This window comes from Protopterus annectens, chromosome 14.part0, assembly GCF_019279795.1.
Source record: "Protopterus annectens isolate FY-2018-M chromosome 14.part0, PAN1.0, whole genome shotgun sequence".
NCBI lineage: Eukaryota > Metazoa > Chordata > Ceratodontiformes > Protopteridae > Protopterus > Protopterus annectens.
Genome location: NC_056748.1, coordinates 592978573 through 592993206, shown reverse-complemented (window position 1 = coordinate 592993206; position 14634 = coordinate 592978573). Strand labels below are relative to the sequence as shown.

Below are 14634 nucleotides of genomic sequence, written 5' to 3'. Positions count from 1 at the left end.
TAGTGACTCTTTTTTTTTAAAAGTGTGACTAAAAGTGATGTGGTGCTTGATTTTTAATTTTGCTAATACCTAGTCCTCAGGGGTTTAAGATGTTTTGGGAATCCTTTTTTATACATTTTAATGTGATTTGGTATAGATTATGGCAGTTATGTGTGTTGTTCAAGGCCATTTTGTGTGTGTGTGAGACTGACACACAAACATGATTCCTTATGCCGAAGAAGAGTTCTTTGTCTATAAAAAGAAGGCATTACTCTGCTGTGTGGCTGGTAACAGAATGGAAGGAATAAGGCTGCCCTTCCATCTTGGTATTGGACTGTGCACTAAACAGACATTGAGGAACTCCCAGCTTAGTCTTCTAGAGGTCACTAGTACAAGCAGATGAGCTGAGAGTGGGAAGAGCTTTCAATGATAATTTGCAGGAAAGGACAAGAGCCAAAAGTGATGCTGTCTTTTTTTTTTTTGGGGGGGGGCACAATTTATTTAGCATCTATGAGAAAACAATTGGAAAGAAAAAGTTATTAGATAACTGTAATGGAGTAACTTCAAAAAATGATAGTTTTTCACTTCATAACAACAACAACCAGTGAAGGAAGTTTTAAGGTCAAGTTAGCTTAAGGGGCATACAGAAATGAAAGAAGCAGGGTTTATTTATTTTATTTTATTTTACATTTGTTGACCGGGCTAGTCTAGCTGGATACATGTCCATTTTCAGTAGAGGCCCGGGGAGAAAAGCTCCAAGAAATCATACATAGTTAAAACAGAAGTTATTACAGATATTATAAAACAGCAAGTATTACAAAAGCCAATTATAATAAAAAAAAGGTTTTTTTTTTGTTTTTTTTTTTATCCCCCCCCCCCACAGGTACATACAAATTGCAAAACACTGAGTGATTTCATGATCAGGTGCAAGATACATATATGTTGTATAATAGTATTTTAAAGAATACATAAATGGAAGAAAAGAAAGGATGTAGGGTGAGGTATAGAGAATAGGAAAATAATTAGTCTGGGTTAGTACAGGACCATAGCCAGTGTTTATTGAGGTATAGTTTTAGGTTCTTTTTAAAAAGTGAGAGTGAAGACTGAGAAGTGATTTCTGAGGGTAGTTTATTCCATATTTTTCCAACAGAGTTCGAGAATAAGGATTCACCTGCTGAGTTGTTGGGTTTAGTAGTATTGATCAGTAGTTTGTTTGAGGAGCGTAGATTTTTGAGATTATTATAAAGTGTAATTAGGGTAGTGAGTATTGGGGTGTTGCTAGGTTGATACAGGGTCTTGTGGATTATTGTAAGCTGGTGAAGTTGGAGCTGGTTAAGTAGTTCTAGCCAATTTAGATGTCGTAGATTTAGACAGTGATGGGTTCTAAAAGGAGAGCCTGTTGCAAATCTAGCAGTATTGTTATAGGATGTTGCTAGTTTATTGAGGTTGTTTTTAGAGAGATTGGTGTATATAGGAAAAGCATAGAGGAGAGTGGAGATTAGGTGAGTTCTGGCTATAGTGGTCCTAGCTTCATGTGTACGATAGGGTTTAATTCTGTAAAGGGATCCTAGTTTTTTGTTAACTAATTTTATTGTGGTGTTTATATGAGTGTCAAAGTTAAGATTGTTGTCTATTGTTATTCCTAGCAGTTTAGTGGTTGGTTCAGGAGTGATAAGAGTACCGTTGTTAAAAGTGAGATTGAAATGGAAAGAGGTGGACTTTTGGGTTGGTGTAAAGAGTAGTAGTTTAGTTTTCTTGGGGTTTAAGAGGAGGCAGTGGTGTGAGAACCATTGTTCTACAGTGTTGAAAGCTTTTTGAGTAAGATTATGAAGTTCAGTTTGAGAGGAGGCTGAGCAGATTATGGTAGAGTCATCTGCATATTGAATACAGGTGGAGTAAGGAATAGCAGAACTCAGGTCATTAATATAAATGGAAAACAGGAGTGGGCCTAGTATTGAGCCCTGTGGGACCCCAAGGGAGATAGAGAGGTGATTCAATAGTTTATTTTGCCAGAGTACAGCCTGCTGGCGGTTTTCAAGGTAGGATCTGAACCAGCTCATAGATAGAGGATCGAGTGAAAGAGAGTTCAGTGTATGGAGGAGTAGTTGGTGATTAACCATGTCAAAAGCTTTAGATAAGTCAATAAAAACTGCAGATGAGAGAAGATTTTTGTTGCAGTTATTGTTAATGCAGTTAGTGAATGACAGCAGAGCAGTGGTAGTACTGTGGGAAGGTCTGAAACCATGTTGACAGTTGGCAAGTAGGTTGTTCTGGAGAAGGTGGTTAAGAAGTTGTTTATGGATACACTTTTCCATAATTTTTGCAATAGGGGATAGTAAAGCTATAGGGCGAAAGTTAGAGAAGTCATTGGAGTTCCCCCCTTTGTGTAGTGGGATGATATGAGAAATTTTCCAGATAGATGGGACAGTTCCTTCACTTATAGATCTATTTATCAGAATGAAGATGGGATAGGCAATGGCTTTAGCTCCTTTTTGCAAGAATTCTGCAGGCAGTTTATTGGCTGCAGGAGTATTAGGTTTTAACTTTTGGAGAAGGGAGTAAATGAAGGAAGTAGATACTGGTTGTAAGTGAAATAAAGGAGGTAGGTTTATAGAAGAGGTGGGCAGGTTATAGGTATCTGGGGATAGGTGGCTAGCTAGAGTTTGGATGGCATCTGTGAAGAAAGAGTTGAAGGCATTGGCTGTTTGTGTGGGATTGCCAGGGTTTGAGCCTTGTGGGTTGGGTAAGATTGATTGGCCTGGGAAAAGAAGATTGTTAATACTAGTCCAGAATTTTCTAGGATCCTTTTGAGTGGTTTGCTGTAAATGTAGATAAAAGTTCTTTTTTTCTAGTAGGATGGCTTTTTTTGTAATATTTCTATGTTCTGTAAAGGTTTGTCAGTCTGCTAGATTCTTAGTTGTACGCCATTTTGCCCAGGATTTGTTTCTAAGAAGGATCTTTTGTTTAGTATTGTTGGTGAGCCAAGGGGCGGGCTTAGCTTTGGTTCTTATAGAGCGAGTCGGTGCATGGTGGTCAAAGATGGTTAAGAATGTTGAATTGAAGTATTCAACTGCTTCATTTAGAGGGAGTGATTTTAATGGTGACCAGTTACATTGTCTTAGTTCTGTTAGGAAATGTTCTTGGTTAAATTGCTTTTTAGATCGTATTGTTCTGAAAGTGTTAGGGAATATTATGTTGGTTTTCTGTTTGATAATGAAAGTTAGAGAATGGTCACTTAGGTCGTCTGGAAGGGTTCCTGTTACGTAGGCTTGATGAGGGGTATTAGTAAGTATCCAATCCAGGGTACTTTCTTTGTTATGGAGTGTGTTAGTTCTGGTAGGGCAGTTTATATGTTGTGAGAATCCATATAGGTTGATATGGGTGGCGGGGGTTGTACTAGTACAGGAATTCCAATCAATATTAACGTCCTCAAGGACTATGGTTTCTTGAGGGAGATTAATAGAAAGCCAGTTAAGGATATACTCAAGTGTATTAATGTTATTTCCTGGGGGAAGATAAAGACAGGTGATATTTATGGCTTTGCATGTGTTGACCTGAAGTTTGGAGATATTTACTTCTGCTCTATTATCCAAAGGGAGGTTCAGTTTTATAGTGCTGACTTGTAGCTCTCCTTTATAAAGGATTGCTACCCCTCCTCCCTTTTTGGTAGTACGGTCAAGTCTGATTATATTATAACCAGGTGGGGTGATTTCATTGTCTTTAATGGTAGGTTTTAGCCATATTTCTGATAAACATAGGATGTCAAATTGGTGAGTATGTAGGAGGGCATGAACTTGAGCAATTTTATTGCAAATACTATGTATATTAAGATGTGCTATAGAGAGTGAGTTGGGTAGTTCGGTAGGTGAAAGGGTCCTAGTTTTGTTATGGATACAGTTTGTAGTGGTAAGGGGAATGTTAGGGCCAGGGTTGGGATGAATGTCTCCATCCAGTAATGTCTTGGGAGGAGTAAAGTGTTTGGGCTGGAGAGGCTTAGCATCATAGTTAAGTAGTTTTCTAGTTTTTAAGTTGGTGAGCTTAATGTGTGCTAGTCTGTGATATTTCGCTAATACGTAGCTAGGTTTAAAAATGAGGTTTAGGAAGTTTGGGGAGAAAGATAATGTTGGTGTTGATGTGTGTTTGTATGGTAAGGGAAGGGTAGAGTAGAGTGGTTGTTCATAGGAGGTAAGGAGATAGGTGGTGGCTAGTGGAGGAAGGAGTGAGACCCAGATTAATAGATGTAAATTGTGAGGGAAGATTGATATATACATTCTAAAGGTAGTGTGGTGAAAGAAAAATTGGAGGTTGGTATTAAAAGCAGTGAAGAGATAATCGTAAAGTTTGGGTAAATAAGCAGGGAAGGATGTGAGGTAGGTATTAGAGGGTATGTTCTGAGAAAAAAGGGGGGTGGGAGTGTTAATGATTTTCCTGGTATGATAGGAGTAGGTAAAGAGAGGTGTGTCTTATAGAGGAACTAAATGTAGGAGCACTGGGGGTGGGTGGGAATTGGGGGTAGGGTAGGGGAGCGGAGTGAGCCCGGAGGGCGAACGGAGCGGGTAGAGACAGGATCAGTAGAATATGAGAATTCAGCAGGTAAGTCTGAAAGTGGGAGAGTGTCGGAGAAAGTTACAAGGCTAGAGAGAGGAGACTGAGACTGTTAGAGGAGTAGAAGGTGATTAAAGATCCCTTGGGACATAGGAGAGATGTAGAAAGATAAAAGTGTGTAGAAAAAACTAGGGACAGAGTTCTGGAGGTCCACTTATCACTGGGGTAAGAGATAGATTTACAGGAAGCTTACAGTGGGATGCCACCTAGTGGCCAGTCAGTTTATTGCACAGATGGGTCTACTACAGGAGATAACAAGCCAAGGGAGAGATGAGGGATGGACTAGATAGTGAAAAAGTTAAAACAGCTGGGAGTAGGGGTATAAAAGAGGTGAGTGTTTAGTGAGGGGGGGTATGGCTGCTGGCTTACCTGAATGGGAAGCTTGCCTAACCTAGCAGTGTCTAATACATTATTATAATTTAGTACTCTTAGATATAACAATACATACTTTCACTGTTTTTCAGATGAAAAATGTCTCACAGAGAGCTGGTAGTGTAGGTCTTTAGTTTGTACTATATTTATCAGGTGTCCAGCAGGGTGAAGTCAGGTGTTTGGTGCAGGGACAAGCAGGAACACTAGACTGGAGATATACAGAAAGAGAGAAAAGGTAGTGAGGTAGACAATACTACAACTAGAGAGAGTGAGGGAAGATAAGTCTTAGACACAATTACGTAAGTCTTTACAATAAAAAATACTCTTTTACAGTATCAAACATCTTATGAGCTCTAAGCTGCACAAACACATACAGATAAATAGGATAAAGAGGAGTTGCCTTTGCTAATTAAATAAGTTAATCCATTTAACCAACAGACAAGGGTTACAAAATGTATCAGGACTTCTATGACCTTCAATACCTCTTTATAACACAGTCAAATAGCCAGGAAAAACAGCTGTATATTAATAAAATAATACACTGATAAAACTACTTTTCATATTCAGGACGCTGATATTAGGGGTACCAAGTCCAGGATAGTTAAATGCATAAACAACTGAAATCAGGTAGTAGTGTAGTGGGTTAATTCTTAGGTCGCTGTTTAGGTTAAGCCTGTGTATAGAAATCAACAAAGATTCCATTAAGTGTGTACATTTTGTTCTGGTTTTGTTTATTTAGTATAGGGAGTTGAGACAAGTTGTCGCTATGGTAAGGATATTAATCGGAAATAAGCATTCGTTGAGTGTTTAGGTGAACATCTGCACTAAGAGAAGGGTATAAACAAGTTTTGATTATCTGGTCCACAGCAGTGGAATCCGTTCTATCGCACCTTAGTTCTTAGCGCTAGATGGGATCTGCAAAATGCAATAAAATCTGAAATGAGTGTAAAGGGTTGCTTTCAATTCAACACAAGTAAAGGTTATCTCTACTCTAGGTTAAAGAAGGGTAATGATACTACTCTATAAGTTCTGCGGTAGTACAGCCACCTGTAACAGTCCCCAGTGCATGTTCCTTTGTAAGCTCAGCATATACTGCGCTGTGTGCATTAGGGCAGTGTTAAAGAGACAGAGTCAATGCCGCACCTAGGAATTCACTATATACATTTATACCCAGTTTTATAGTAATAAAAAATGAGTCTAGCTGGTGAAATAAGCATTAGGGGTAAGAGCTGAGATAATGTAATGTCAATAATTCGCTCCGGATTTGCTAGCCAAGTGTTTCCAATATCATGGCACATGAGCCGCTAATAACAGCCTTACTAGCATCACGTTGTTAATGAGCAAATATAGAGCGTTAAAGGCTTACGTAGCATCTTAACTACACTGTATAGAGAAATAAGTTCTCAGTATGTAGCTAAAATAAAGTTTAAGGATTATGTCGGCTAGACAGGGGTTAACTCAAGCAGTAGCCAAGTTAAAATAGCTGTTTATAAATATGCGACAGTATTTAGTCTGTTACGTTTAAGAATACAACACGGAACACAATGGGAGGACTGGATTTTTCAGCCACTTAGCTGTTTTGCTGGAAGACCTGAAACTGGCACAAACAGAATTTTAAGGCCTACCTAATAGACTCTTGGGCCTCAAACCACAATACCTATTAAATGGAACCCTACCCATGCATGAAATCAATCAGCCTACTTCTCAGATTCTGTCAGAAAAAGGCAACCAAGGTTTAATTCCCAAAGTCAAACCAATTAAAAGACAAAAGCAGCATCAAGATGTTATTGAGTAAGAAATAACAAAAACACCAATTTCAAATAACTTGATGATTTAAAACAGTTAAGAGATTCATACTATTAACCCATTCAAGGAAGCAAGAAAATACAGCTAAAACACATACAGACTGTGAAGAAGAACTTAAAAACAGGTGAAATGAAGCCAGTTGATTAACTACACAGTTTAATGTGACCATTTAAAAGTAACCTTAACTTTTGTACCATTTTAACTATTTCCTTTCGCTTTCAAATAAGAATAAAAAGAGAGAAGCGCTATATACAGTAAGAGAGTTTTATTTATTTGTTTTTTGTTTTCTGGGAAATTCTGACAGGGCACAAGTCCTGTTTTCTGTAGAGATCCAGGTAGAAGAATCCTGCAGATAATATATATTTACAATTAAGAACAATAAAAGTTAAACATTTTAAGCATTATTTTACAGGTAATATTGAGACAAATAGTACAGACATTTATCCATACTTTGGAAGTTATATTTTACACAAAGGAATACATGTTAACATTTAATAGCTGGAATTACAATGATAGTGCACAAAGGTTCAGTATATGTATATTGACTTTAATGAGGTAGGATGTCACTACAGCAGGAACAGAAAACAGAGGAAGAGAAACGATATGAGCAAAAATAATAAAATATAAAATTTAAGTAGAAAAAATTCTGACAGTGAAGATGTCGAGACAACGGTAAATAGGTAAAATGATGAGGTGAGTAAGGAGCAGAAATTAGTAGGAGAGGATTAATGATACAGATTAGCTGAAGAAAAAGTAGTACAGATGAAAGTGTCAGGATGATTGATTGAGAAATTGGTAGTGGAAGAAAAACAAAGAAAGGCAAGTTTAGTTAGGATGGGAGTATAAGCATAGTCATGAGGATGTTAGGTGGTGTTTTAGGATGTGATTGTAGCATTTGGTAACGTCTTGTTTTAGGGTAAATAGAATTGGGCTCTAGTGCTTAGAAACATAGGTTGAGGAAAGTGAGTCACTTCACTGTTGTGAGACTTAGTCCTGGTCAGGAGATATTTGTTCTGTGAGTAGAGATTCTTTGGAAGGAAGTAGTGTTTGAGGATGTTTTGTAAGGATGGCCTGGGTTTTATTATTTTGTGGTAAATAAGTAGTTCTGCCAGAGTAGGTGCTTCATTGCTAGGCAGTGGTGTGGCCAGTTTGGAAAGGTGGATGCAAACAGCTATTTTATTGTGGCAAACCTCAAGTTTATTTTTTAAGGTGGAGTGAAGGTTAGTCTGCATGGTTACTGCATGGAGAAGAGAAAAGATGAGTTGTTGCTAAATAATTCTAAGATTAGTAGGTGAGAAAAGGTTTGTTTCTGTAGAGGAAGCCCAACATTTAGTGAGTTTTTTGATGGCTAGAGTGATGTGTTGATCATATTTTAAGTTATCATCAATTAAGATACCAAAAGACTTTGTGCTGGAAACTGTTTCAGTTAAGGTATTATTTGCTGATTTGATATTGATGGATTGTTAATGTGCCGACAGAAATTTGGGTAAAAACAGCATTATTTTTTATTAGCATTTAAAAGAAGTTGTTAATCATCTAGCCAGGCCTCACCTGAGGAAAAGAAGTTATGGTTCATCTTGTGGGGTACCAGTGAACCTGCTGCAGAGCATATGAGCCTGTCATTTTCCTATGAATTGCACTGTGGAAGTTTCTTTAGTAGCTATATGAAGATTATTGGTGAATATGTTGAATAGTACAGAGCTTAAAATAGATCCATGAGCTAAGCCAACAATGACAGACAGAGTGGGAGACAGATCCTGTTTCTATTTTACAGCCTGGAGTCTGTTGGTCAGATAGATGTGGAACTAGCTAAAGGAGGAGTGAGAGAGTTCTAGGGACAATGTTTCATGAAGCAAACAGTGTGAAACTGTGTCAAATGGTTTTGAAATGTTTAAGAAGATGGAAGTTTCTAGGTTGCTGGTGTTTCTGGTAGACTTTATTATTTCAGTAAAACTGAACAAATTAGTGCTGCTGTGATGAGACCAAAACCATGTTGAGTGTTGCAAAAGGGACTGCCAAAACCATGCTGAGTGTTCCACAGGATACTGCCAAAACCATGCTGAGTGTTGCACAGGAGACTGCCAAAACCAAGCTGAGTGTTGCAAAGGAGACTGCCAAAACCATGCTGAGTGTTGCAAAGGAGACTGCCAAAACCATGCTGAGTGTTAGAAAAGAGACTGCCAAAACCATGCTGAGTGCTGCAAAGGATACTGCCAAAACCATGCTGAGTGTTGCAAAGGAGACTGCCAAAACCATGCTGAGTACTGCAAAGGAGACTGCTATTGTGAAGTTTGGAATGAATGCATTTATCTAATACTTTGGAGCATGGGAGGTAGAATGGCTACAGGTCAGTAATTGGAGAGGTCGGTAGATGTTCCCGCTTTATGTAGTGGTATCATGTGGGAATTTTTCCCAAAAGGCAGGGAAGGAATTTTTTTTTTAAGTACAAGTGCATGGTATAGTGTAACATCTGCTGCATTTCTCAGATACTTTGGTGGCAGGTTCTCAGCAGTTGGTGTGGAATTTTTTTGGTTTTAGGATGTGTTTTTGATACAAAAGGTAGTTATTGGTTGGAGGGAGAAAGGATTTCAGTGGTGATTAGTACAGTTTGGGATAGTGAGGCTGTTGAATGGTTCGTTAAGTACGAAGAAGACAGACTAGATGAAATGTGTAATGAATTGGGTAGCTATTAGGACTAAGTTGTTGCTGGCAGTTGGAGTCATAATTTGACCTGGGTGTAATAGTCTTTACTCTGCATTCCAGGAAAGCTTAGGGTTCTGTTGATGGCTGTCCTGGTGCTGGAAAAAATATATAGTTTTGTCTGATAGGAAGTGAGCAATGTGCGTAACTGTCACACTCAATACCAAATCTGACTAAAATGTATATTTTCAGAAGATCAAAATGTAGGAGACCAGAATGATTAAAAAGCTCAAATACCAAATCTACCTACCAGAGTAAATCCAGAAGCAAGAGCTAATATGGGTCCTGCAGGAGTGTGTTCCCAGGAACTAGTAACAAGGGCCCTGCAAGGAATGAAGTCCAAGAGTTTGATATTGTTGTCTTCAGCATTTAGGTTTAGGTACGTGTGGGTGTGTATATATATATATATATATATATATATATATATATATATATATATATATATATATGTTGTGTGTGTGTATGTATATATATATATATATATATATATATATATATATATATATATATATATATATATATATATATAATATGTGTGTGTTGTGTTAAAACACAATAGATATATGCAAAGGAGACTGCCAAAACCATGCTGAGTACTGCAAAGAGACTGCTATCGTATGATCATGTGACTGCCTTTTTCGATTTCCTCATTTCTTGAACTTTAAGTAACTCATCAAGGTATTTATTAACTTCCGGTTCATGTTCGCCTCCTTCAGTCTAAATCCACTATTCTCCTCTAGTGTTTCTCATTATTTTTTTTCCTTTTTGTACAGAGCTGGAGATACCCTCATAGTTGATGATAAAATCATTAATCCCTGGTTTTCTCAAGCTCTTGTCCGCATTGTCCATATGTTGCTCTGTATGACCTTTTTTTGTCATTATACTCAGTTTTACCTCTCATACTAACTTTACCTCTATGCATGTGCATTAGAACTTGCCAGACACTTTTGTCGATTTTCCTCGGTCATCTAAAATCAGACAAAATTTTCCTCTGCCATTAAGTTATATACATCTTTCATCTAGCCTCTGTTAATAACTCCAGATTGTGCATTGCACCATTTTTTCTCAATTATATCCAAAAATCATTACATTAAGTATGCAGTGATGCGTTAGTGGCAATCCTATTTTTGTCCTGCTATAGCTCTGATTGATTTAAGTAACATAGTGTTTTCAATCTTTATCTCTGACTCCCTCTAAAAATGCAACATAGCCTTTATTATTTCACAATAAAAACATAACTTGTTGTGTCTTTCGGCTTATCCCGGTTAGGGGTCGCCACAGCGGAACTCCGGTCTGCTAATGTTTGGTAGTGGATTTTTACGTGCCGAGTTACCAGCCCTGAAGCACAACCTTCAACGAAGGCACGCCCATTCACGCATGTCTACACACAGAAGACGCTCTAGCTGAGAATCGAACGTGACAACGTCTTGCTGTGAAGCGACAATGCTACCACAGCACCACTACCGCAGATACTCTAAAAACATAACTGTTATGCATTTATTCAAAATATATTTACTATCACAAGAACACAAGTTACATTATCTGCATTTCATAGTCACAGACAAAGATCTGTTGGTCAGCATTATCATGGCTACAACAGAAAGAAACAGCAAGGATTTTCATCATTTATGTTGTACTAAAAAGTCTGAAGCTCAAATTACAAAGAGTTTAGTAGTATTAATACAGTTTCCATTTATACAACATTACCATGCTGTTAATTTACACGACTCAAAATATGATGCAGTTTGCTTGGTAACCATTTGAAATGCCAAAGCACATTACTGCAAGTTCTGAAATGCTGAGATTGAATGATTAAAATTTCAGACTTTCATATGACAAGACTGAGAATGACATTTTTTGAATATTCACATTTGTCTGAAATATGATGGTCTCATAGGCGTTTGCTAGGCCATTGGATAAAGAGACATTTTAAGCCTAACCAACCTTATCCCAAATCTACCAAAACACTGCAGACACTTCAATACTTTAGGGAATTTTACATGTTGCAGTATGGGCTTGTACAAATCAAGAAGGCACAGGCTGCCCCATGCCCATTAGGGAATTAAGTGCCAAACCAGTATAAATTTGCGATTTTTCATCCACTGGACCAAGTTACATTTAAATATGTTTAAAGGTTAACCTTGCTTCTTATAGAAGGAAGCTTGATACAGAGAAAAGATACTCCTTGATACACAAACCTGTCTGTCTAACATCTTCTGTTATGTTGCAGATGAGGTTTGGTCTTTAGAATGGATATTCTGATGCAGTTTATTCTGTGTATATGAGGCAGCTCCATTAAAGTGGGATCAGAGCATGACTTGTAGACTAGGCATAGATCTCCATGCAGGAATCTGTAGGAGACCATGTATAGAGGTAGAGCTTAGAGATGTCCAACAAAGGACTTGCCATTTACTCCTCCTTTCATTTTGTGAGGAACTACTATGGTCTCCCAAGCTGTTTCAAATCTCAGATCATGTTCACGCCAAAGGGTACATTATACTTAGAGTGGTCTGATGAGATCCGAGTACAGTGGAACAATGACCTCCTTGGACCACAATAAACACATGGTGTTCAAAGTTCAGATTATTGTCAACATGCATTCCCAGACCCTAACCACAGGTTCTGCTTTTAGGGGTGAATTATCAAAGCAGAAATTTCCATGGGTGGCCATATTTCCAAAGAGGACTATTATGCCTTTTTACCATTGAGTTTTAGTCCATGCTTCTGGTACCAGTTGGCTCTTTCAGATAATCTTAAAGGGTATCTTTTTTTCTAGGGGATTTGGTGACCACATGTAGTTTGCAGTCATCTACAATCTTGGTCAGACAGAGACCATTGAAGTTTTCCTTGACTTCAGAGAAGTAGATGCAAAAAAGGAAAGGCCCTGGCACTAATCCCTATGGTATCTTGCTAATAACTGACCACTTTTTGCCAGGTAGATTACTCTATCCTAACTTCTTGTAGCCTATCATTCAGCCAGCTGGCTGTTTATTAGGTAACATATGAGTTTATTCCTACTTTTAGTTTATCTATAATACGTGAGTGAGGTATTATGCTGAACACCTCAGCCAGGTTGAGGTATTCCTTATGCACTGTTTTGCTCTTGTCCATGTCTTTAATGACCTCAAAGAACTCCATCAGGTTAAGTAGGCATGACCTGCCTTTGACAAAAATGTACAAGGTAGAGTCCTGTGTCTGTAGGTTTCCAATGTTATTGCTTAAGAGATCCATCACAATTCTTTCTGTGACCTTGGGTCTGTAGTTCTCCAGGTCTGTGTAAGGTCCCCATTTGTATAGAGGGATAACCATTACATTCCTCCATTTGTTTGGCTCAAATCCTGTCTGGAGGCTATGGGTGAACAGAGATCTCAGAAATGGCATATATACATTTGGAGAAGCATGTCCCCCAGCAATAGAAGGTATAGAGAGCATGCTGTCCTGTAAAAAAATAGGTTTAAAGGAGAAAAGTAATGTCCAATATTCACTGTTCTCCTGTGCTTTTTTTTTTTTCATTATTTATTTTTTTGAGAGCATTCTGGGGCTCTGTATCGTGTCTATAAAATATGTTGTTTACCATTACAGGGATTGTTTTATGTAGACCTTAAGTACCAAGACAACATTCATATTTAAAATAAATTATGACATGTACAGAAGCATTGTTGGCACCTTTGAGCTTGCTGAAAACTTCTTCTTATGGCTTTTCCCAATCAGGGGTCTCTACAGTGGATCATCTGTCCACTCATGATTGGCAGTGGAATTTTACAGTGTCGAGTTGCCAGCCCGGCACCCAACCTTCCACAGAAGGCACACACATGCACACACTCACACCTAGGGCCAATTTAGGGTATCCAATCCACCTACTGCATGTCTTTGGGATGTGGGAGGAAACTGACGCGACCACAGGGAGGACATGCAGACTCCGCACAGAAGGCATCCCAGCCAAGAATCGAATCGGAGAACCTCCTGCTGTGAGGCAGCAACGCTAACCGCTGCACCAACATGGCCACCCGGTTTGAGTATGCTGAAAACATGTTAGCAAAAATGTTACCTGATAATTGCTCTGTATTTGTGTGTGTGCACACCCACATGCAAGCATGTGACTTGAACCACTTACAAAAATTATAGCAGAAAATACAGAAAATAATTTTGACATGCAAAATTCCCTTTTTCAATACATGACATATTTTTATAATGTTATCAGTTCTGTATTCTTTTTAAATTTTAGAATATTAAATAATATTTGCCTGTTTTTCCTCTACAGTAGGCAAATTATAGTTCAGAGAATGTTAAAATACAAGATGATTTACTCATTTTTGAGTACTATTAAAATTCATGTTGAGTACCACTAGACAAGCATACTGTTAAACTCATATTTTCCTTTTATTCTTTGCTTTCTTTTTTGTTTTTTCTTACCCTTGGTTAAAACAGCAAGTACTCAGCTAGATAAATGCATCTGACATATCATTACTGACCTGCAGTAGGTGTTTGTGTTAACAAAACTGCATGCAGAGGCCTCGATACAGCAGACGGCTTAGTGACCGACACAGCTACTGGATTCGTCAAGAGAAGGGGTTTTTCATGACCGTGAAAAACGGTGTCCTCTGGATGTAACCAGGACGAATCCAGTGTAAATATATTATTTACAAATACCTGTCCAAGACAAAGAACATTACTTTTTCCCCTTACTTCCACATATTATACCACATGAATCTGTTTTAAGACAAACCACATAATCATGTTTTATGCACAAACCTAGATATGGAAAATGTAATAATGCTCATTTTCTCTCTCATAAATAAAATTAAACTGTATTGATCATGATTTCCAGTTCATAATGCAAGAAAATATTTATATATTCACAAGTGAAGGTGCGTAAAGCAGAATAACTTGATATGGTCAGTACAATAGCTCTGTTTCATATGTATGCTAAATGGTTCAGTGGGTCACTTTATTCCTATTGTTTTGCTTTCAAATTTTGCTTCAGATAAATAGCATGCTTTGAATATGTGCCAGGATGATTCAGTCTGAAACTACCATTTATAAATAACTTCCAGTGCAGCTGATCTGTCTGCGAATAATGCTCTGGCTTATGCATCAGTATTTCAAGGCTGTACATCTCATTCAAAGTGCAAGACCAGTAAAATGTAATCCCATCTTACCTGTAAAATAGTA

General features: G+C 37.9%; 1 protein-coding gene across 1 annotated transcript in view; it reads right to left on the bottom strand.

Moving 5' to 3' along the window:
* TCERG1L (transcription elongation regulator 1 like) overlaps positions 1-14634 on the bottom strand; it is a 2969407-nt gene that overhangs the window by 2505572 nt on the left and 449201 nt on the right. Inside the window, exon 4 of the mRNA XM_044056336.1 lies at positions 13935-14112. Coding sequence (XP_043912271.1) covers positions 13935-14112 — 178 coding nt within the window. The remainder of the gene's footprint in view (positions 1-13934; positions 14113-14634) is intronic.